Source organism: Hippoglossus stenolepis, chromosome 23, assembly GCF_022539355.2.
Source record: "Hippoglossus stenolepis isolate QCI-W04-F060 chromosome 23, HSTE1.2, whole genome shotgun sequence".
In the NCBI taxonomy this organism is placed as follows: domain Eukaryota; kingdom Metazoa; phylum Chordata; class Actinopteri; order Pleuronectiformes; family Pleuronectidae; genus Hippoglossus; species Hippoglossus stenolepis.
The window spans coordinates 15,420,305-15,439,370 of record NC_061505.1 but is presented as its reverse complement, the minus strand read 5'-3'; the positions used below and the strand labels follow the sequence as shown (position 1 = coordinate 15,439,370).

The window sequence follows — 19,066 nt, the reverse complement described above, 5'->3', positions numbered from 1 at the left end:
CTGCATGTTACCAGGCTGATGAATGAATAAAACGAGCCTGTTTGAATCATGTAACTTCAGCCGACAGTTTGTTCTCCCTGTTCTCTCTCTTCATGTTTTCCCTGATTTCCTGAAATATTTGGACACTTCAAACGAAGAAGCTGTGACATCTGAGCTGTGACATCTGATTAGCAACTGTATGGTTGCGATGGTTGCGATGCGCGCCTCGGACCTTTATTGTGACGGAGCAGGGGGGAAGTGGCGCGCGTGAGTCCCGGCTGGTTCGACGGCCGGCGGAGCGAGAGAGGGAGGCAGTGTCGAAGAACGGCGAGGAAAGGGAGGACGAGCCGGCGGCACCGAGGGTCACAGGGATGTACAGTAAACACAGGCAGAAAAATGGCCAAACGTCACCGGCGACATGTGCACGTCTGCTGCTCTTTCTTTCCGTCCTGCTGCTGAACGGAGCTCCGGGAAGAGCCGGCGGACCCACCGGGGACGAAGGTAAAAGAGACAGCGGGGCGAGCATTGTCCAACTTCTCCGAACATCTACTACCAGTTGCTGCTGGACACGCCGGAGCCCCCCCCCCCCGGCACGGGAGCGAGTTCCCAACTGTGGCACCGGTCGTGTTTTGTGTGTTGCGCGGAGACAGGCGCGCTCCGTTGTGATGCTGCTCAAACTTTTCTCACACTAGATCCCTGGTTTTATCAGGACGAACCAAATCCGATGTAGAATAATGGCAATTGAATGTCCCGCAGTGGCTTTTCTCGATCTAGCCCTTGTGTTTATTCTCCAGTGTCACCGAAAGCTTTGATTCACAACCTCTGTGTCTCACTGTGACACATCTGTACTTGTTATACTTCAGCATCTGCCGCCTGACATCGGAAGGAGGTTTGGAATGTGAGAGGGGGGGGAAATAAGGTGAAACGCTGATGAAAGTTGACTCCGCTGAGTTGTGCTTTTCTCGCCGAAATCCCCAGAGGATGTCCGTTTTTCGAAGAGCAGACAGTTATATGTTTCCCCGCGTGTTTTTGTTGAGCTGTGTGCAGAGCTGCGTGGAATTGTGACATTCATCAAACGGCTTTCGGGGGGGAACGAGCGTGTCCTCATCAAAGGCACGGGTGAAGCGGGCTGGCTTTTCTGACAACCACAATACAGTTATAATCGATTTCTTTCTTTCTTCAGTCTCCCATAACTAAAGATCGTCCGTTTATCGTGTACTTAGGCACGAGGACTAGCTCCATGTAGTATTCATGTTACAAATCCCCCCTCCCATCAAACCAAAAGAAAGAAAGAGCCCAGTTCTCTTTGTGCCTTGTCCATAAAAGGCAGAGTTCAGAGTGTAGTACGGGTACAGTAGAGCATCACAGATTTCAGCCAGTTATACCACAGAGGGTGTGTTTTTACAGACTTTTCATTTGTTGAACCCACCACAAGGCAAATTCCTCATTGGACTCATCTGTTCACTTTTGAGGGACCGTCTCAGCTTGGAGGTCCTGACGGGAAAGTCTGTATTTGAAACGAGCTTAAAAAAAAAACGTTTCATTGAATGTGTTCAGCACCTTCCCCCTGTCAGGCAGCCAGGAGCGGTGAGACAGTGGCTGGTATGAAGATGCATCAGTCTGTCCAGTCATGTGGGGCTGACTGAGCCTCCCCAGGGCAAAATGAGACTCAGACAATAACCCCCATTCAAAAAAACATGCTTCAACTTAATGCAGTTAACCGCTTCTCTCTCTCTCTCTCTCTCTGCGTTTGTGTGTGTGTGACTTGTGTACAAACCAATCACAAGGTCAAGTGTTTAGTGGATCATACTGTATTTAGTTCATACAACATAGCTTGGTTGAGTTTGTTGTGTTCAGTTCATTTTGGAGTCAGCACTTTGTCCACATTCTGCATGTTTACTGTGGAAAGCTCTTACCACTGCTCATCATGTTGTTAGTTTAAGAACTCAACTTGTGGCAGTGTAGAAAACCCTCTGTTTGTATATGATGTGAAATGACATGTTTTTTTAAAATGACTAACACAGTAGTCAGCATTTATGATGAAAGCAGTTCCTGTGGGCATGTTTGACAGTGTACCCTTTCTTGTCTCACTTAACTGGAAGGTCAGAGGTTACATTAATGCTGCAGAGCTGGTAGACATTCAGTAATGTCCTTGAGAACAACTGGGTACGTGTATACTGGCCCCTGAAACCAGTGAAGCGTCTTATACTTTTCATTAAATGTTTTTCTTTTTGATTAAGTCAAAAAGAAAAGAATTGACAGTTCTGATTATCAGTGAATATAACAATAAAGTGCATTGTATAGAACATATACAAAAACAAGAGATTAAGTGCTTAAAGGGATGACACAGTTAAGAAACACATTCAAACAAATCCCTCAAGGGAGTAAAGTTAAGAAGAACCACTACAGAAGCAAAATAATAAAAAATATTTATGAAATATTCAAAGGAGCTTATTCCAAAGCCTTTTGAAAGAAATCTGTTTTCAGAATCTATTTTAGAGACTACTAATCTTGCAGATAGATAGTTTGTGCTGAGGTTGCGGTGCCCCAACAGCAAAAGCTCTGTAACCCTTCAGTGTTACATCCTGACGTGGGTAGTACCAGCGAGATCCTGTCTGAGGACCTCAGAGTACGTGCAGGTTGATAAGGGGAAAGCAATTCAGCGACAGTCTGGGAAAAGGCCACAAAGTGCTTTAAAAGTCACAAATAGAATCTTTAAATGGATTCTGTGATAAACTAGTAGCCCATGTTGAGACATAAATAGGGGAGTAATATGATCTCTTCTCTTGGGTTTTGTTCTACTTGAAGTACATGCATAGTTCTCTGTAGTAACCAGTTAAGAGACCATTACAGAAATTTAACAATGAAGAAATGAATGTGCGATGGTTTCTGTGTCTCTTAAGCTCTGACATGAGGTTTGTTAGGAATGTTTCGTCATCTCTAAATGAAGGTTTGAGTCAAATAAGACAGAGATTTCTGAGAAAACACTTGAGTGTTCTTAGAAAAAAAAGCCCAAATTAGACTTTAAAATTTATTAGGGTCAATGATAAGGATCTCCCCGTTTTCTGGATTTTAACTGAATTTAGCAGACATTCTGTTTTTAATGTCACTTAGACACTTTAATCTTGGATAAGCTGGTCGTGTTTTAAGGCTTGACCGGGACATATATTTGAGTGTCATCAGCATAAAAATGGTCATGCTTAACAAATATCTCACCTATTGATAGATAGAGAACAAGAATTGGTCCCAAAATGTAGCCATGGGGCATGCCAAAATGTTCAAAGGAGGGGGGTGAAACATGGTCACCAATAGAAACAAAAAATATTAGGTTAGACCAGTAGGAGATCAATCCTTGTCCCAGTTAAACCCAATCAGTTTTGCATTCTACTGATGGGAATATTGTGCGGTCTCATTGCTGTGGTATTTTTCGAGACCGGACAGGAATTTTCCATATATGTGGTTATGTATCAGAGCCCCCACAAATTGTAAAGCCACTGACCTTTCAAGGAGTTTAGCTGTAAAGGGCAGCTAAGAAAAGTGGTACTTGCTCTTATTTAACGGGTCTGGACCAGGATTGGTTGTGTTCAAGCGGTTCTCAGATATTTTTGGTCACAGATGAGCAGAAGTTTTGAGAGATTTGTGTAAATTGAAATACAACTTAGACAAGGGGCATCAATAAATGAAAAAACAAATGTTATATTATATAATAATGAAACTTAAAGATTTCAAACATTTTTCAGGAGATGATCCACACTTGCATCTGACATCATTGATCAATAGTAGTAAAATGGACTTTGAGACTGTATCAAAACAGAAGAAAACATGAGTTTTTCATTTTTAACATGTTCATTGAAGGAGGTCAAAACATGATTTTTACCTTAATATTAGTGTCAATTATTTTTCTTGACCCCTAATACAACAGACCCATGTACCGTTATGATAGGGATATCAGAGAGTATTCATTCAAGGTTTGGAAACAGAGTAGGCATGTGATTCAGGTGGTAGAAATGCAGCTCAGGGTGCTAAGTGGGACGAGGTAAGAGGAACTACAGGGAGGGGGGGGGCTGATATCAGATCAGGAGTGTAAGTGTGGCATCAGGTGAATTTCAGATGAAATTTATGAGCGGCTGTATGAAGAGAGTAGGAACTGTTTGAGGCCAAAACACAGGCTCCCAGGGGCATTTGGATGGATTGCATGCTTTTCCATTGAGGGTTGCGTGCTGCCAGAAGAGATTAAACCTGTCAATGAAAACCATGTCATGTGTCTGGCATGTACACTGTAGCCACGTTTTGGAGGCGGTGGATCCCTCTGAACTGCTCACCTCCTTATCCCAGAGTTGGAATGGGGCCAGAGATAAAAACATGTTAACTGCTGCCTCGAGGAGGATTGAGAAGGTCGACTTTATCATGCCGAGGTAGTTCTGACTGTCGCGGTGCTGTGTTGCTTAAATCAACATCAACTCATATGTTGGCAGACGTGTGGATATTGATAAAGGAGAGTCTGGGGAACCGTTCAGCGGCATCCGGCACGTTAGCACCTGACATGCAGTGTGTGCCAGTGTTGTGTATGAATGGCTAAAAGAGCGCTGTTTAATGAACCTCATATTTTTTGGTGAATGGTGAACTGAACGGATCTCAAACATGAGACGTTGCATCTTTTCTGTTTTGGATCACTCGAATATCGTTGCCTTTCCTCTATTTTCTCGTACACCATTGACTAAATGATTGTAAAAAAATTATTGATTGATAATCCTTTTATAAACCTAATCGTAGCCGCTGCTCCTGTGAGTTGCTTAGACCCAGGGAAGGAAACAACATGACTTCTGGTGTTTAGAGTAACAATCCAATAACAATAACAATGAATCAACCGCAGAGAGCACTGGACCTCTATTTGATTTGGCTTATATTGTAGACGGGTCTTTATTTCAAATATAATGATGTGATTTCTTATGTTTTTGTAATAAGCCTCCCTGTTTTCTGATCTGCTCATGTTTTAATTTGCAGTAAATGCAGTTTCAGCCCATCCTGCATGTATTCGTCTTGATGTCAACATCATGTATATTTCTACTGCTCTAATTCCATCAGTATGATAACGTTTATTTTTTTATTTTTAGAGAAAATAAATCCACTACAACCAGGAAATGTGTTTAGCCTACAATGTAGACAGTTTTATACTATAGCAAACATCAGTCTTGCTCACTTGTTGAATGTCAAATAAATTAAAGTTTAAGCTAATGAGCAGTTCAATTGGGCTATTTATTTATTAATATATAAAACGCATCCGAAACTAGAAATTGGCAGCAGTTGTAACAGGAGAGTACTGTACCACTTTCCCTCTCGACTCCCCAACCAGACCCTCCTCCTCCTCCCTTATTGTTTTACCATATTGTTTCATTTTTCTGTGTCAGCGTTCCCTTCTGCAGCGTGGCGTCAACCAGTAGAGCGCTGGTTAACTGGCCGCAGAGCATCATGTTCTAAATAGAACAGTGATAATTGGCTGTTCCTCCTCTCCAGCTGCCTTTTCAAAAAATATGCTCCAATAGCACAATACAGATGTCAGCAAAGCATTTGTGCCATTAACACTGGGGAATAATTTGCAGAAGTCAGCAGAACCATAGTCATTAACCATCCCATCAGCCATCTGCCACGACGGTTCATTGCTCAACATTGTCTCTGATCGTCTGAAGACCAGAGAATAGACTGTGTGCCCCTGACAATAATGCGTTGTTTTAAAAATAAGCACATTACAAGCAAACAAAACAATGTTGAATGCTTTCCAGCGCTGCAACCGACGATTGTTTCCTGTATAATTTAATCTGCGTATCATGTTCTTGAATAATTGCTTGGTCTAATCTGTCAGAAAGTGGTCACAATTTTATAAAACATTTTCAAATGTGTTTTTTGTTCAAACAGCGTAACAAAAATATTCGATTTACTGTCAGATATGATAAAGAAATGTGGTGGCGAAATGACTCAAACAATTCATCTAGTATCAAAATAATTGGCCTTTAATTTGTTGATCAACTAATTGAATAATTGGTACAAAAGCAAGTGTGCAGTAACTTGTCATGAATAAATTAGCAAACAACTGGCAAAATTAGTATTCAATGCTGCATTCATTGTTTTTTGGCCCGATAATTGATGTATAATCACTGTATAAAGTTGTTATGGCTAACATGTTTGCAAATAGTTGCCTATTACATATCCAGCAGACACAGAGCATTAGCATTTATTCGATGTTATCTCTATTAGCTCAGTTTTTCTTCTCCACCACCTCCTCAGATAAATATGTTCGGCTGCTAAATGCTCCATTATGTTCAGCATTACATCATTTCACATTACAAATAGTAATTTCAATTGTTCATGTGTAAATATTGATTAGTGCTGCTTTAAACCAGGGACTAGCAAATATATTAATAACGAATGGCCGGGCAGTTGATGCCAACATTCATCCTTTTACACATTTGATACTCGAGAGCTACAGACACAATTCTGACTGCACCAAAACAGTATTTGTGTTCAATGATCAGTGAGAGTAATACATTACAATGAAATTATTTTTATATTTGAAATCCAGCTATTTGAATTGTTCTCAGAAAATCAAACTGCAAGACCAATGTCACAGAAAATTCTTACTAAAATAACACATCTTAGTACGCACCATGTTATTTTGTACAAACATATAATGCTAATAAACATATAAAGATAAAGTATTCGTAACATATAGAAATGTACTGTAAACACAAGGAAGCTTTTAAAGAGGCTTCATCTCAATGGCTGTAATGGGAAAAGAAAGGAGCCCATTTTCAATCAATACATAAGTGCTATAATGTTATTTAAATATCATTCCTCTTATGGCAGGGATCTTTCTGCATGGCCCCCTGAGCACAGCCTTTTTATAATCAGCAGAAGATATGATAGTTCAGGGTTTTTTCAACATGAAAACATTTTTATTTGCATTATCATATTTCACTTGACCAAGGAAGCTCACACCCCTTATAGATATTAAGATCTTTAAGTATTTCGCATAACAGCTGATAATTGTAGCTCTAAGTAAAAGAGAAGTAAAATAATGGTTACCATGGACATAAATAATGATGCTATTCATTATAGAGGAACCACCAACTGATATGAGAATTAATTAAGTTATCTTATTAAAATAGAAGGCTATATTTTTCTCAGTGTATGGTGGAGACCAAACCAGGGGTGAAAATATTTAAATATTGGACTTGATTCATTGACTGATCTCTGTATCTGGTGGATCTGTCAACCAGCGGTTGTTGCTCAGGAGATAGAGAGGGTCATCCACTAACCAGAAGGTAAAATACTCAACCCCAAATTGCCCCTGATGACTGTCCTGGCAGTGTATAAATGGTATGGAGTAGAAAAAGCCCTGTGTATAGAAGTGCTGTATGAATTTGTGCCTCGGTAAATGTGACCTGTACTGTAAAGCGCTTTGACTGGTCGATAAGAATGGAAAAGTGCTATATACAGTCTATTAATAATTTGCTCTGTTGCCCCCAAGTGGCCAAAAATTCCAACAATGCAACAATAATCAATAAAAAAAAACTGTCCATCTATGTGTAACCTGAAAGTGACACTGGTGTCAAGGTCAGAATGTGTATCTGTCAGACTCCAGCATTGATTCATATTCATGTTGTCATGCTATTAAGTTGGTAAACCTTTCTGCAAATGAAAAGGTGAGGTGGTAATCATATTGTTGACAATGTCTGCACAAAGACAAAGTCATAATTGAATACAAATTGAGTCCAAACTTTCCGAAGGAGCGCCAGACCAGCAGATCTACGAGATCCAACTCTTGTAATTCGATACATGGACTCAAGGACTCTTGCAAATCACAATTCCGATTCGTTCCTCTCTCAAAGGCTTTGGCTAATGAATTTTAAAATCGGGAACTTTTTATCAAGCACGTCTGGGACTCTGAGCCCATACAAACTTCCTATTCTTCCACTTCTTTGTGCGTGTTGTGTTTTGGTCAGGCACCTGCTGACTACTCATGCCTCGCTCACGAATACAAGTGACCTGTCGTTTTGAAAGGTTTTACAGCATGGTTTCTCGCCGCAAGGTAAATGCAATACATCTCAGTGGGCAGCATGTTTTACACCGGCAGAACTGACCAGAGTTTTAATTCACTTTGAGTGTTTACTTTGGCCCAGTTAGATAAATCCGGGGGTGCGGTTTTCACGGTAGACATATTTCATTCGAGTTTAGTTTGATCAGTCACAGATGCACCTGATGTATCTCCGGGGTGAGGAGTTATTGTGGCCATTGTGCGTTGTAAAAACATGTTATTTCTAATCATTTTGGAGCATTATTACTAGAATATTTATAAAAACACAACACAGTAACAAAGACAAGAAGTCAAGTGAAATGCTCACTGATGAAGTGAGAGCGATGTCCTGAAGTCTGTCACGTTTCTGAGTGATCACACTGTGTGCACTGTACAGAATAACATTGGTCAAATAAGGCTTACAGGAGTGGATTCGAACAATATTGCAAAATTATCAGCCTCCCACAATCTGGCTGCTATACAAAGTTTCTGTTTGGTTGATCGTCTGTAGACAGCTCTGAGTCCCAGTGGCCACTAATCAGCTGACTGAGTTACTTTGGAGAGTCTCGTTCCTCTCGAATCATTATTTCCTCTGACAGTTAACAGTTATTTTTCTCACTTCAGTCTTTCACAGCTCATCATGTGTGTCAGCTGTAATTCTTGTCTGTTTGACATATTCTTCCCTGGTTCATCACTGCGTTTCAAACTGGACCAACCAAGCACTTATAAGGATGATTAACTCCGAGGGACTCACTATAGACAGACCGGAAACAACTTGCTAACTTAGCAACATGACATGGCTACAGCCTTCCATTATCTATACCAATTATCCTTTTAAGGGTCATGGGGTCAGGGACTGGAGCCAATCCCAGCTGATATTGGGCAAAAGGCGGGGGGGGGGGCACCCTGGTCGTCATACAGACTCACTCCTCCAGTCAATTTAGAGTCTCCAATCAACCTAACCCAATCTGCATGTCTTTGAACTGTGGGAGGAAGTCAGAGTATGTAAACTCCACATAGAAAAGCCCCGTCAGGATTCTAACCAAGAACCTTTTTTGCACCACCAATGCCGAAGGGTTACAAACAGTGCATAATGCATCATTCTGTGTGAATACACTTACTGTATTCATAAAGAATCTGTTGCAATAATTGAACACCACATTTTTTAGTCCTGGAATATGAAAGAACCTTTATAAACCCCAACTTTCGGATATCTTGGAATATAAAAATATATTGTCAGTTAGGGTGAATTGGGGTATTCTGGGACGTAATGTAATGTGGGACACCTAAGCTTCAGTCGGTTTATTTCCTGTTCTAACCAAATCTATTCAACAGGTCTTTTACTATAGGTTAGCATGGGTATCATGTGACTGAAATTGCATGACTTCATGGGGGTTGATGTCATGGAAAGGGGTGGGGTAAGTGTCAATCAGAAGCTCCCACTTTGGAATTACATGACATAGGAAGATTAATGTTGAAAAAATATGACTTTTGCATGTTAATATGAATCAATGAAATGTCTATTAACAATATACATTTTCTTATTCTTATGCTTAAGCTTGACATGCATAAGTGACCCGTCCCAGATTATCAAATTATTATTTTTTACACAATAGAACACTGAAAGCTGTGCCATGTCTCCTCTGAGTGTGATATCTCCATTCTTTCTTCTGATGTGGTTAGAAAACATCTTGAGGATTACAGAAGGGTGGAGAACAAAGCGACCGGAGAGGATTATGGGACAAGAATCTGCTGACATTGCTCAACCCTATATTTCAGGTCCTAATAACCTCTGATTAGTGTTGATGTTTATTTTTAAAGTGTAAAGTGAGTGCAGGTCAGTAGGGGAGTGAGGAGGGAGAACATGTGAACATAATACAGCATGGTACATGGTACCCGGGCCTCCGCTACAAAATGAACGTAGCATTGTAAATGCAGGCTTGGGAACATTTTTAACCGAATTAACAGACATGAGCAAGATTAAGTCAGATAGAGGTTATAAATGTTGATTTTGATTCATTTTCGCCTAATTGCCCAGCCCTATCATGACCTGTTGTTTCTAACACCTTTGCCTGATGTCATCCATAGTTACCAGTTGGTTTTATGTGTAGGTTTGCACATCTGTATGATTCTGTACCCTTAAACATATGTGTTAACCTCAGTAATGTTGCTTCCTGTAATCATCATGCTCTGCACTCTTCCCAACAACTTGTCAATCTCAGACATGACATCAAAGGGTAAAAAAAAAACGACCTACAAGCTTCTAATGCATCTTTGCTGTGCAAGGATTCACATAAACTGTGCGCTCAGCAGTTTTCTCTACAATATCTGCCTGCAACATGGCCCATTTACCAGGCACAGAGCGCAGCCTGCCCCGGGCCTGCGCCCCACATGCCTTTTGCAATGCAAAACCTGTTCTTGGAGCCCAGAGGAATCTGTATGGGATGACTTTAGAGTTCTTGAAAGTGTGGGCTGTTATTTCCAGTGTGTGTGTGTGTGTGTGTGAGGGGGCAAGCACTGGCTGTGCAGTCTGCAGAACTGTCGTGGCTCGACCGCTGAACAGGCAAACTATCATTAGCGACTCGATCCCTGACAGTGCCCAGCGCACCTTTTCACACTGCCTCATTTTTCAGCCGCAAAACACCGGGGCCCGGTGTGACAGAGAGGGTGCACCCTTGAAGAATATTTTGTTTGAAATCTAACTAGATTGCGTGGTGTTTATTTTTTCGACACCCACAGAAATACTGTGCCTGGTCCTCTCTGGTCTGCTGCGTGGGCTTCTTCCAGTCATTATTCATTCTCGAGTGTTGTGCTGAGCGTTACAGGTCTGCGGTGTGTAGGTGAGGGGCTGCCAGGGAGCACGGTGTTGCTGAGAGCTTCCTGTTCCAGTCTAATGCTATCGGTCCCGGTGTAATGTAGTTCCACAACAACATGTGACAATGGTAACCCCTTTTACACTGAACAGAGATAAAAGCCTCTCTTGCACAACAGATTAGTGATGCGCCTCTCCTCCGTCAGAGACTTTACATGATGTAAAGCAGAGAATCAGAAAAGTTCGGTTTTATGCCTCCATCCAGTAAACCTTACTCTAAATGCCTTTTTAATATTATTGTCTGATATGTTCAAGAACAATTCTGTTTCGAGTTTGTAGATTGTGTTTACTGTCCCTTTTACTATTAATTGAGACTGTGATTTATTGCAGTGACAGTTCTTTATTTTTTCAGACAGTGAGTAAATGTGTCATCCAGACCGAAATTATATTTTGAAAAAATCTGTGATGACCACCACCCATGCATCCATACATTGTCTAAGTTTACAAATTCGGCTGTTTTTACCCAGTCTCAGTTTAGACATGTGTCCGATGACACTGTATCTGTGTGTGTGAGCTACGCAATTCTTTTATAGTGATCGACTGCCTATATTGATGAATTTAGTCCCGGACAAACGTGATCACTATAAGCAGTTGTCGCCTCACAATTAACCCTTAAGGTAAAAGTTCTGGTCTATCTGTCTCTTGTAGAAACTCCGAACTCATAGAGGTGTAGTAACATTCACAACTCTTGTTTCGAGTTGCGGTTTGAAAAAAAAGGATCAGTCCCTGGATTTAGATGCATTTCTGAATATTAGAAGGTGGTGTGTTCAATTGAAAACCGAGCGTGAAGTTGCCCTTTAAATGCCAGACTAGGCCATTACCCTCTACCCTGGCTAAATGATATGCTCTTTATCACAACACGTACTGGAGATGATGTGACAATGAAGTTTCTAAGACAGGCTGTCTGTGTGTCTGTGTGTCTGTGTTTCTGTCTGTCTGTCTGTCTGTGATAACTCGGACAGTTTTAATCCAATTTGGATTAAACTTGGCAGGTGGGTTCAGGTTATTTGTCTGTCAACACTCAAGGACACAGCATTGGATCAAAGTTTTCGCCCAATGCTAATGCATGGGGAATACATTAAAAGCACAAATACATATACATACATATATTTTATACAGTTACACATTGTGTTAAGAAACCACACGTATACCCACAGAATAGATATTTTATACTCATCAGGACTTACCATTTCCTTTTACAGTGGCATTATCAATGTGTTATTATTTGGCTGGCCTGCATCCCTCTTGTAATTGTCATGTGATAATTATTTCATACCTTGTCAATCAACAAGATTCATCTGTGCTCTAAAGTTAAAACGTTTACTGTTACTTAAACAATCCAAAAAACAAAGCTTTTAACAATCAAGCAAAATTGAATATTTCCGACCTGAAAAATTCACCGGTTTACACAGTGCATCTACAGTATGTGCAGCACTTTCTGTATCAGTATCTTATGCAAGGACACTAGCAAGTGGAATGGGGGAGAAAGGGATCCAACCGCAGACCTTTTTGTCAGTGGACGACCCGCTCTACCTCCTGAGCTCAGTGTTTTTTACTGTTCTTGCTGCAGAAGGAAGCCCATCCTGTAAAACAATACAAATCTAATCGGAACTAAACAAGATATCAAAATATTACTTTTGTGTTTTGAGAAAAAAAGCCCAAAACATTATTATCTCAGATATTATGGACAAGCTGCTGCTGGACCTGTGAACTCCACACGAGGGCCCTTTGTTTGATTGGTTTCCTGATCCACGCAGCCTGTTGCAGATGCTCCTACTTGTTTTCTTATTTTTTCCCCAAAGTTGTCCTTTCTTCTTTTGTCATATGCTTTAAAATATTTCAGAAGTAATTTATTTCAGCTGCAACCTCTAAACCTGCTAGTACTGACAAATTCTGGTTTGAGAGAAATTACTTTTTCAGCTACTGTTTTGTATTTATGTAGGAACTTGTTTACACCTAAAGCACCAACTGATCAGGTCGTCATGGTGACCAGGACAATGCACATCCCTGCAGAAATTAGGACTCATTATCACAGGCAAAGTGAGAACAGGGGACAATGAAATGGTTGAGCTATCTGTCTTAGTGAGGAACATGAGGAATTTTTGTAAGTGTAGTGTTTCACAGAGTTGGAGCTACAGGATGATACTCGGGATCCCAATGCTGCCGTCAGCACAGAGGCAGAGAAACATTTCTGCAGCCCAGACATTGGACTGTTAGCTGAAGGGCTACATCCATACCACATGTCCAGAGAGTCATCATAGGCCTTGGTCAGTTAACCTGGCAACGGTGTGTGACATCATCCACTGCACGGCCCGGTACCTTCTCCATGATCCCCCTCTGTCCACGTCCACTCAGTTTCTGTGATACCAGAGGACGTGCTGTGTGCTGATGTCACAGAGGCCCTGATACATTTGTATTTTTACTTTCTTCCTCCTAACTGTTGTGCAACATGACCAATTCCCCTTTGAGGAATTGACAACTGAGCCATCTCCATGACAACTGAGTGAGCGCCATCCCCCAATGTTTTGAAGCTTCAGAAAAAGCTTGTAAGTGGACCTTGATTTTAGATATTCTTTTTTTTTCTTTTACCAAGACACAAAAGTAATGTCAAGATTTTTTTTGTTTGGACTTGTCTGTGAGAAAGTCAGCCTTGCTTGTGCATGATGGGTATCTGAGTCAGAGGAAGCAGACATTTTCTGTAAACACGCTGGATGAGTAACATTTACCAGAACAGGAAGAATAATTGACATCACATACAGTTTAATCCAATGTTTTGTAGGGCTGATAAAAAATCTGTGTGTGTCTTCTAAGTCACTTAATTTACCAAGATATGTAAAGATGGATCCTTTAATTAAATAAAACCGAATTCCTAATCCCTGTTTCTTTGAAAATAAAGAAGAGCCTCAGCTCATATGCACATCAGACACAGAATCACCTCCGAGCGGAACACAATCCCTGAAGCTATAATGTTGTGGAAGTGATCCCTCCTTCTTGCAGACGAGAATGGTTTGATTACATCTCCTCCCTGAAGGAAGGGGCACACACACTTGCGATGGCACAGTATCAGCGAGCTGTGGCTCAGCTCAGAAGAATGCTGTTTGCAATTCTGTGTCATCACATGTGCGAGTCACTCTTCCACCCTGTCTCGAGCCAGATGATTATCAAGTGCTTATACACGGTGCGATCTGTGGATGTTCTTTCCCTGATTGGCCGAGCTTCACTCAAAAGGGCCAAAACCAACCAGTGTTTTCATTATTAGCCTGTGCACTGATGTGGCAAAGAGCACACTCTTACAGTGCCGGGCCGGTGCTAAGCTGATAAATGTGTGCCAGAATACTAACTACCTATTAGCTCCGTAGTTCTGAATCAGCACCTCCAATAGCTTGTGAAGATAAACAGGCTGTACATATTTTTTGTAAGTGTTCGATAGGGCTGCATCTATTGCTTACTTTTTTTAACGATTGATCTAACATTTATTTTTGCGATTAATCGATTAAATTAATGATACATTTTTATTATTCGATTAATATAATAATGAATTTATCAAAAATAAAAAAATTAAAATGGTGTCATTTTTATTTATTTATCTTGTCTTAAATATGAACAAATCTTACAAAAAACAAAGTATGCACTGCAAGGAATTACGCCTCAACAAAATCTAGCCCTGTCTGAACTGCTAATCTGCCTTTTACAGTCCCATATCTCTCCAAAATAAAATTAGTGCAAGGTTTGCATTTAAAAACAAAATGAAGAGCTTTTGAAAAAGGCATCCTAAAATAAGGTGCTTAATTTTAGAACAAAATTATAAAAGAGATGGTAACCAGTGAAGGGAGCGGAGGAGCGGAGTAGTGTGAGTGAATTGATAGTTCCTGTGTTGATAGGTTCAAATAGAAAAACCTAAAAAAATAATTTCCCTCCTCATCATAGAGTAAAAATATAACAGGAGAACAGCAATTTTTTTCCACAACACAATGAAACAACCTGAGTTAATAGGTGTTCAGAATGTCTGCAGCGTTGTATCACTTGCTGAGAAAGACGAGTAAAACCCACAGTCATTCATATGTAAATGTTACAGCTTTTCTGGAATTGCAGGAATAATTTTCGCCGTGTCATTGGATCTGGTGATTATTCTATCCTACACACACGCATTGTAAAGGCAGCTCTCATTGTACCTGGTGTGAGGGCAGGTTAACGGAGCCTTTGACTATCATCAGTGTAGCGATAGGGAGCTACTCTCCCCTTGGAAAGCCCTCACGCTGACAGATAGCATCAGTTCAGTCCTGTGGAAAAACTAAGAAAGATGAGAGAGGTGAAGAAAAAAAAACTAGGATGAGCTTAGGAATCCTTGAACTGAGTGAGAGAGAGAAAGAGTGAGGTTAGCAGATGAAGTCTTCGGGGATTTGGGATATAGGAAATATAGTGTAAGAGTAAGCTGTTTATAGGGGGATTGGGCTTTGCACTCAAACACTTAGATGGAGAGCTCTACTGCTTCTGTCACATGGACCCATGGGATTTTTAAAACCTTGTGTCCTTCGATTTGGGCCGAATAAGCGTTGCGGTTCTTTGTTGCTGCGTCCACACATTGTTATTGTTTAATGTCCTGTTCTCATGTCCATATTTCTTAATGAGATGCTGCCCTTTGATAATCAGCTGTGTAGCAGGGTAGTGAAGTCAATCGGATGTGTCTTTTGTTGTAAAACTGTGTGACCAGCGCATCCAGACTGGAGTTTTCTCAAGTTGACTCATTTACATATGAGCATGGGTTATAGATTGAATACAACCATTGTCCTGCTGATTGTTATGGGTGCATTCTCAAATTCAGTTCATGGGCAGTGATTTGTAGGCTGCAGGCGAACTGCTGCACAGTAGAAATACCAGCATATAGAATGTTCTTTCTTTTTTTTTTATTAAAAAAACAAACAAACAAAAACAATCGGCGTGAGGAAGAGTGGTTTTACTTTTAACATCTTAATGATACCCCCACCCGAAGTGGACCCCTGCGCACATAAAGCCCAGTAACACTTGGAGGCATAGATTTGTCAGGACATAACGCCAAGATGTAAGCAAAGCAACGTGCAGTGTGTAGTTCAATGCAGCGAGGAAAGATCAGACCTGTGCATTCCTATATATCTAAGAAGAAATGATGTGATTAAACTGTAGTGATCCTTTACTTTTCCAGGAAAATGTGGAATTCTGTGACTTTCTCCAACACTCTGTGCAGACAGTGTGAAAGATTTGTCATTTATCTGTGACATGATGTGCTAAATTGAACATGCATTATTAAAATCACGAAAAACCTGTGTGCAGTCCTCCTAATTAGCAGAACTCAGTAGTAGCCTTGAGCTATGGGAATGAAGGATAACCTAGAACCCAATATGACTTCTCTATATTCCCACTAATATCTGATATGTTTCTGTAAAGAAAACTCGAAGCAGATTCTACTTGGTGCATTGTTTTTCAAGTTGAACTCCAACTTGAGGCATTTTCACATAAACCATTTGAACATAAAACTAAACCCTCAACAATCAATATTGCATATCTGCCTTCCCAACTGTGCCATCCTTCTACAGCCCCTACCTACCTCCTTTTCTATTTCACCATCAATTTAGTTCCAAATCCATGTAATTTCCCTGCTGCGTGGTTTTAAATGTTTATGAAACTCTTCTTCAGTTCTCGGAAAGTGCCTTATAACCATTGAATATTTGTAGTTTGCTTTGGTTTTGCTTTTGGTTTGACACAAAAATTAACGACATACACTGCACTTTATCATGAAATGTTTAGGATGAAATCACAGATGGGGACAAAGTGCATTTTTACTGTGGGGCCCAGCAAAGTGAATGTGAGTGCGTTGCTCTTTGGAATATTTAAGCAGTCATTTTGCTTTTAAATGAGAATTGTGCTTCGGGAAAACAGCCATAACAGTACAGTAACATATTCTGGAGGCATTTACATGTCGATAGCGTAAGTGATGTATTCATAGAACTATTGATTTGTATGGTGTCCTTGATTGTAGACTTTCAAATTTGGGACAGATTTGGACACATATTCTAGAAGTTTCATCTCCGTGGTGCAGACTAACACAATGCTGTTTAAAGTATAGGGTATGAAAAGTTGTAGACTCATGCAACAGGCAATGCAAATAAATGGACCACCCTCTGTATTTTTATTTAATATTGTATCATTAGGCTGAATGATAATAAATAACAGGCACAGGGATTGAACCTTGGGGAACTCCACAGGTTATGTCTTTTTTTTTACGACTGCTTCATTGTCACCTGAGGTGTTATAGTTCTTGTCATGGAGATGAGAGAGAACCCTCCACAGGACTTTTTCTGCAATACCAACCCAATGTCGCAGTTTATCTTGTAGTAACTCATACAGCAGGACTACGAATGGGATTAGTCTCAGTCTCTGTCTCTCCTCATGATTATGGCTTTTCAATATTGTATCCTGCCTTATAGATAAGTATTCATGCACATTGGTGGTGAATAATTCAGGATGGTAATTTAAAAGCTGAAGTTTGAACAGTAATAACAGAATCCACTCTAGGTTTTATTCAGTTAGAGAACTCATTTAAATATTTATTTCAAGCATCAAGCATAAAGACACGTGTTGTTTCGCAGCAATGATATGGAAGACTTGGAAAGTTGTTAACTAGACAGGTCTGGAGAGTTAGATGACTTGTCCCTCTGACTGTCGTCATTCTACCAGCTCACTCTTCAGAAGACAGAGATCACAAAAAATGAGTTTCTACCAAGATCTTTCTTTTAATGAGGCTGTTGCATTAGAAGTACGAGTCCTTAATGTCTAGTGAAAAAGAAACTGCTACACTGGCATACACCACGTGTCACACTTTTTTTATGCTTTGTGTTCGTACTGCAGGAGTTGTGAATACATTTACGTTTCTCAGTGAGTGTACAATTTCAGTTTGGGGAAAAGTGACATCCGTCCTGTCTTTCTGTCTTACTTTCTCTCCCTGTTGCCGACCAACAAACTTTCACCCAGTTTCGCAAAAAAGTCCCCAAAGTGTGGACTCATTCACATTCAATCTGGCACTGGATGGCAGGGAAAGCGTATGCTGCTGTGCCATCTCATCTCTCTGGAGCTCCACACTGGGCATTAACCCCAGGGAAAAGAAGAAGGGATTCAGCTCTTGAGTGGGACTGGGCATGCATGATATGGAACAGTAAAGCAGCGGCTATGCAAACAGGCCAGATCTGTCATCACTGGCAGTGCCGGCAGTGGCAAAAGGCCAAACAGAGGTGGCTTTTGAATGTGACAACATAAAGCAGCTGATTCCCCCCCCCCCAATTTATCTCCTCCCCTTTTTGTCTCCCTAGAGAGCTATCTCCACGCCCTTTACAAAGTGAATCCATACAGTAATTTCTCAAGAAGATAAAGTATTTGCTGTGTCTTATTCCTCCTTTCTATGCACATGCCTCACCCCCGCTCTCCCTCTTCCTGTCGCCTAGCCGCTGGGGTAGCTGTCAGATATAGATCATGCCCCTCATTGTAAGTGCCGGGGGTGAGTTTGAATCCTCCGGCTTTCTCCCTTGATGTTGGCTTTGAGTTCCTCAGGGTCCCCAGGGGTAAAGAGAGTAAATTTAAAAAACATTAATAAGCCGAACGTTTGAGGTGTATGTGATGGGGAAGGACAGGGTGTAAGTCCTTGAATATCTAATCAAAAAGCGAATGTAAAACAAGGACAGATTGTTTGGGCAGTGTGTGTTTTTTGAAAGTAAAAGAAGCCTGAATACACCACACACATCCTGTACAGCTAGTCTGGTTCTATGGATGGCAATGTGGATTGGTCTGTTGGTCCATTGCGAAATACTTCATTAACTATTGGATGGATTGGCCTTAAATGTTTTGCAGACATTCATGGTCCTCGGAGGATTGGCTCCTGCTAAGTGCTGGCTGTCTGCTGAATGGTTAAACCTTTCCAGCTGACTATAGTGCCACTGTGTTCAGACATGCCACTGTCCTGTAACCACATCACAGCTCACATAATTAGTAGCAGCAGCAGCAGCCCCCCCGGCCCAGTCCCCAGCAGGCTCGTATTCTTACCAGGCCTTACAGTTCCCAGTTTTATTCCTGTGTCCCAGTGTTAACTGCTCATTTATCTCTTGTTGTAAAATATTTAT

At 40.8% G+C, this 19,066-nt stretch overlaps 1 protein-coding gene across 1 annotated transcript in view; it reads left to right on the top strand.

Moving 5' to 3' along the window:
* The first annotated feature begins 252 nt into the window (after nt 1–252).
* Nucleotides 253–19,066, top strand: part of adam19a (ADAM metallopeptidase domain 19a) — a 199,833-nt gene continuing 181,019 nt past the window's right edge. Inside the window, exon 1 of the mRNA XM_035148187.2 lies at nt 253–480. Coding sequence (XP_035004078.2) covers nt 351–480 — 130 coding nt within the window. The 5' untranslated portion in view covers nt 253–350. The remainder of the gene's footprint in view (nt 481–19,066) is intronic.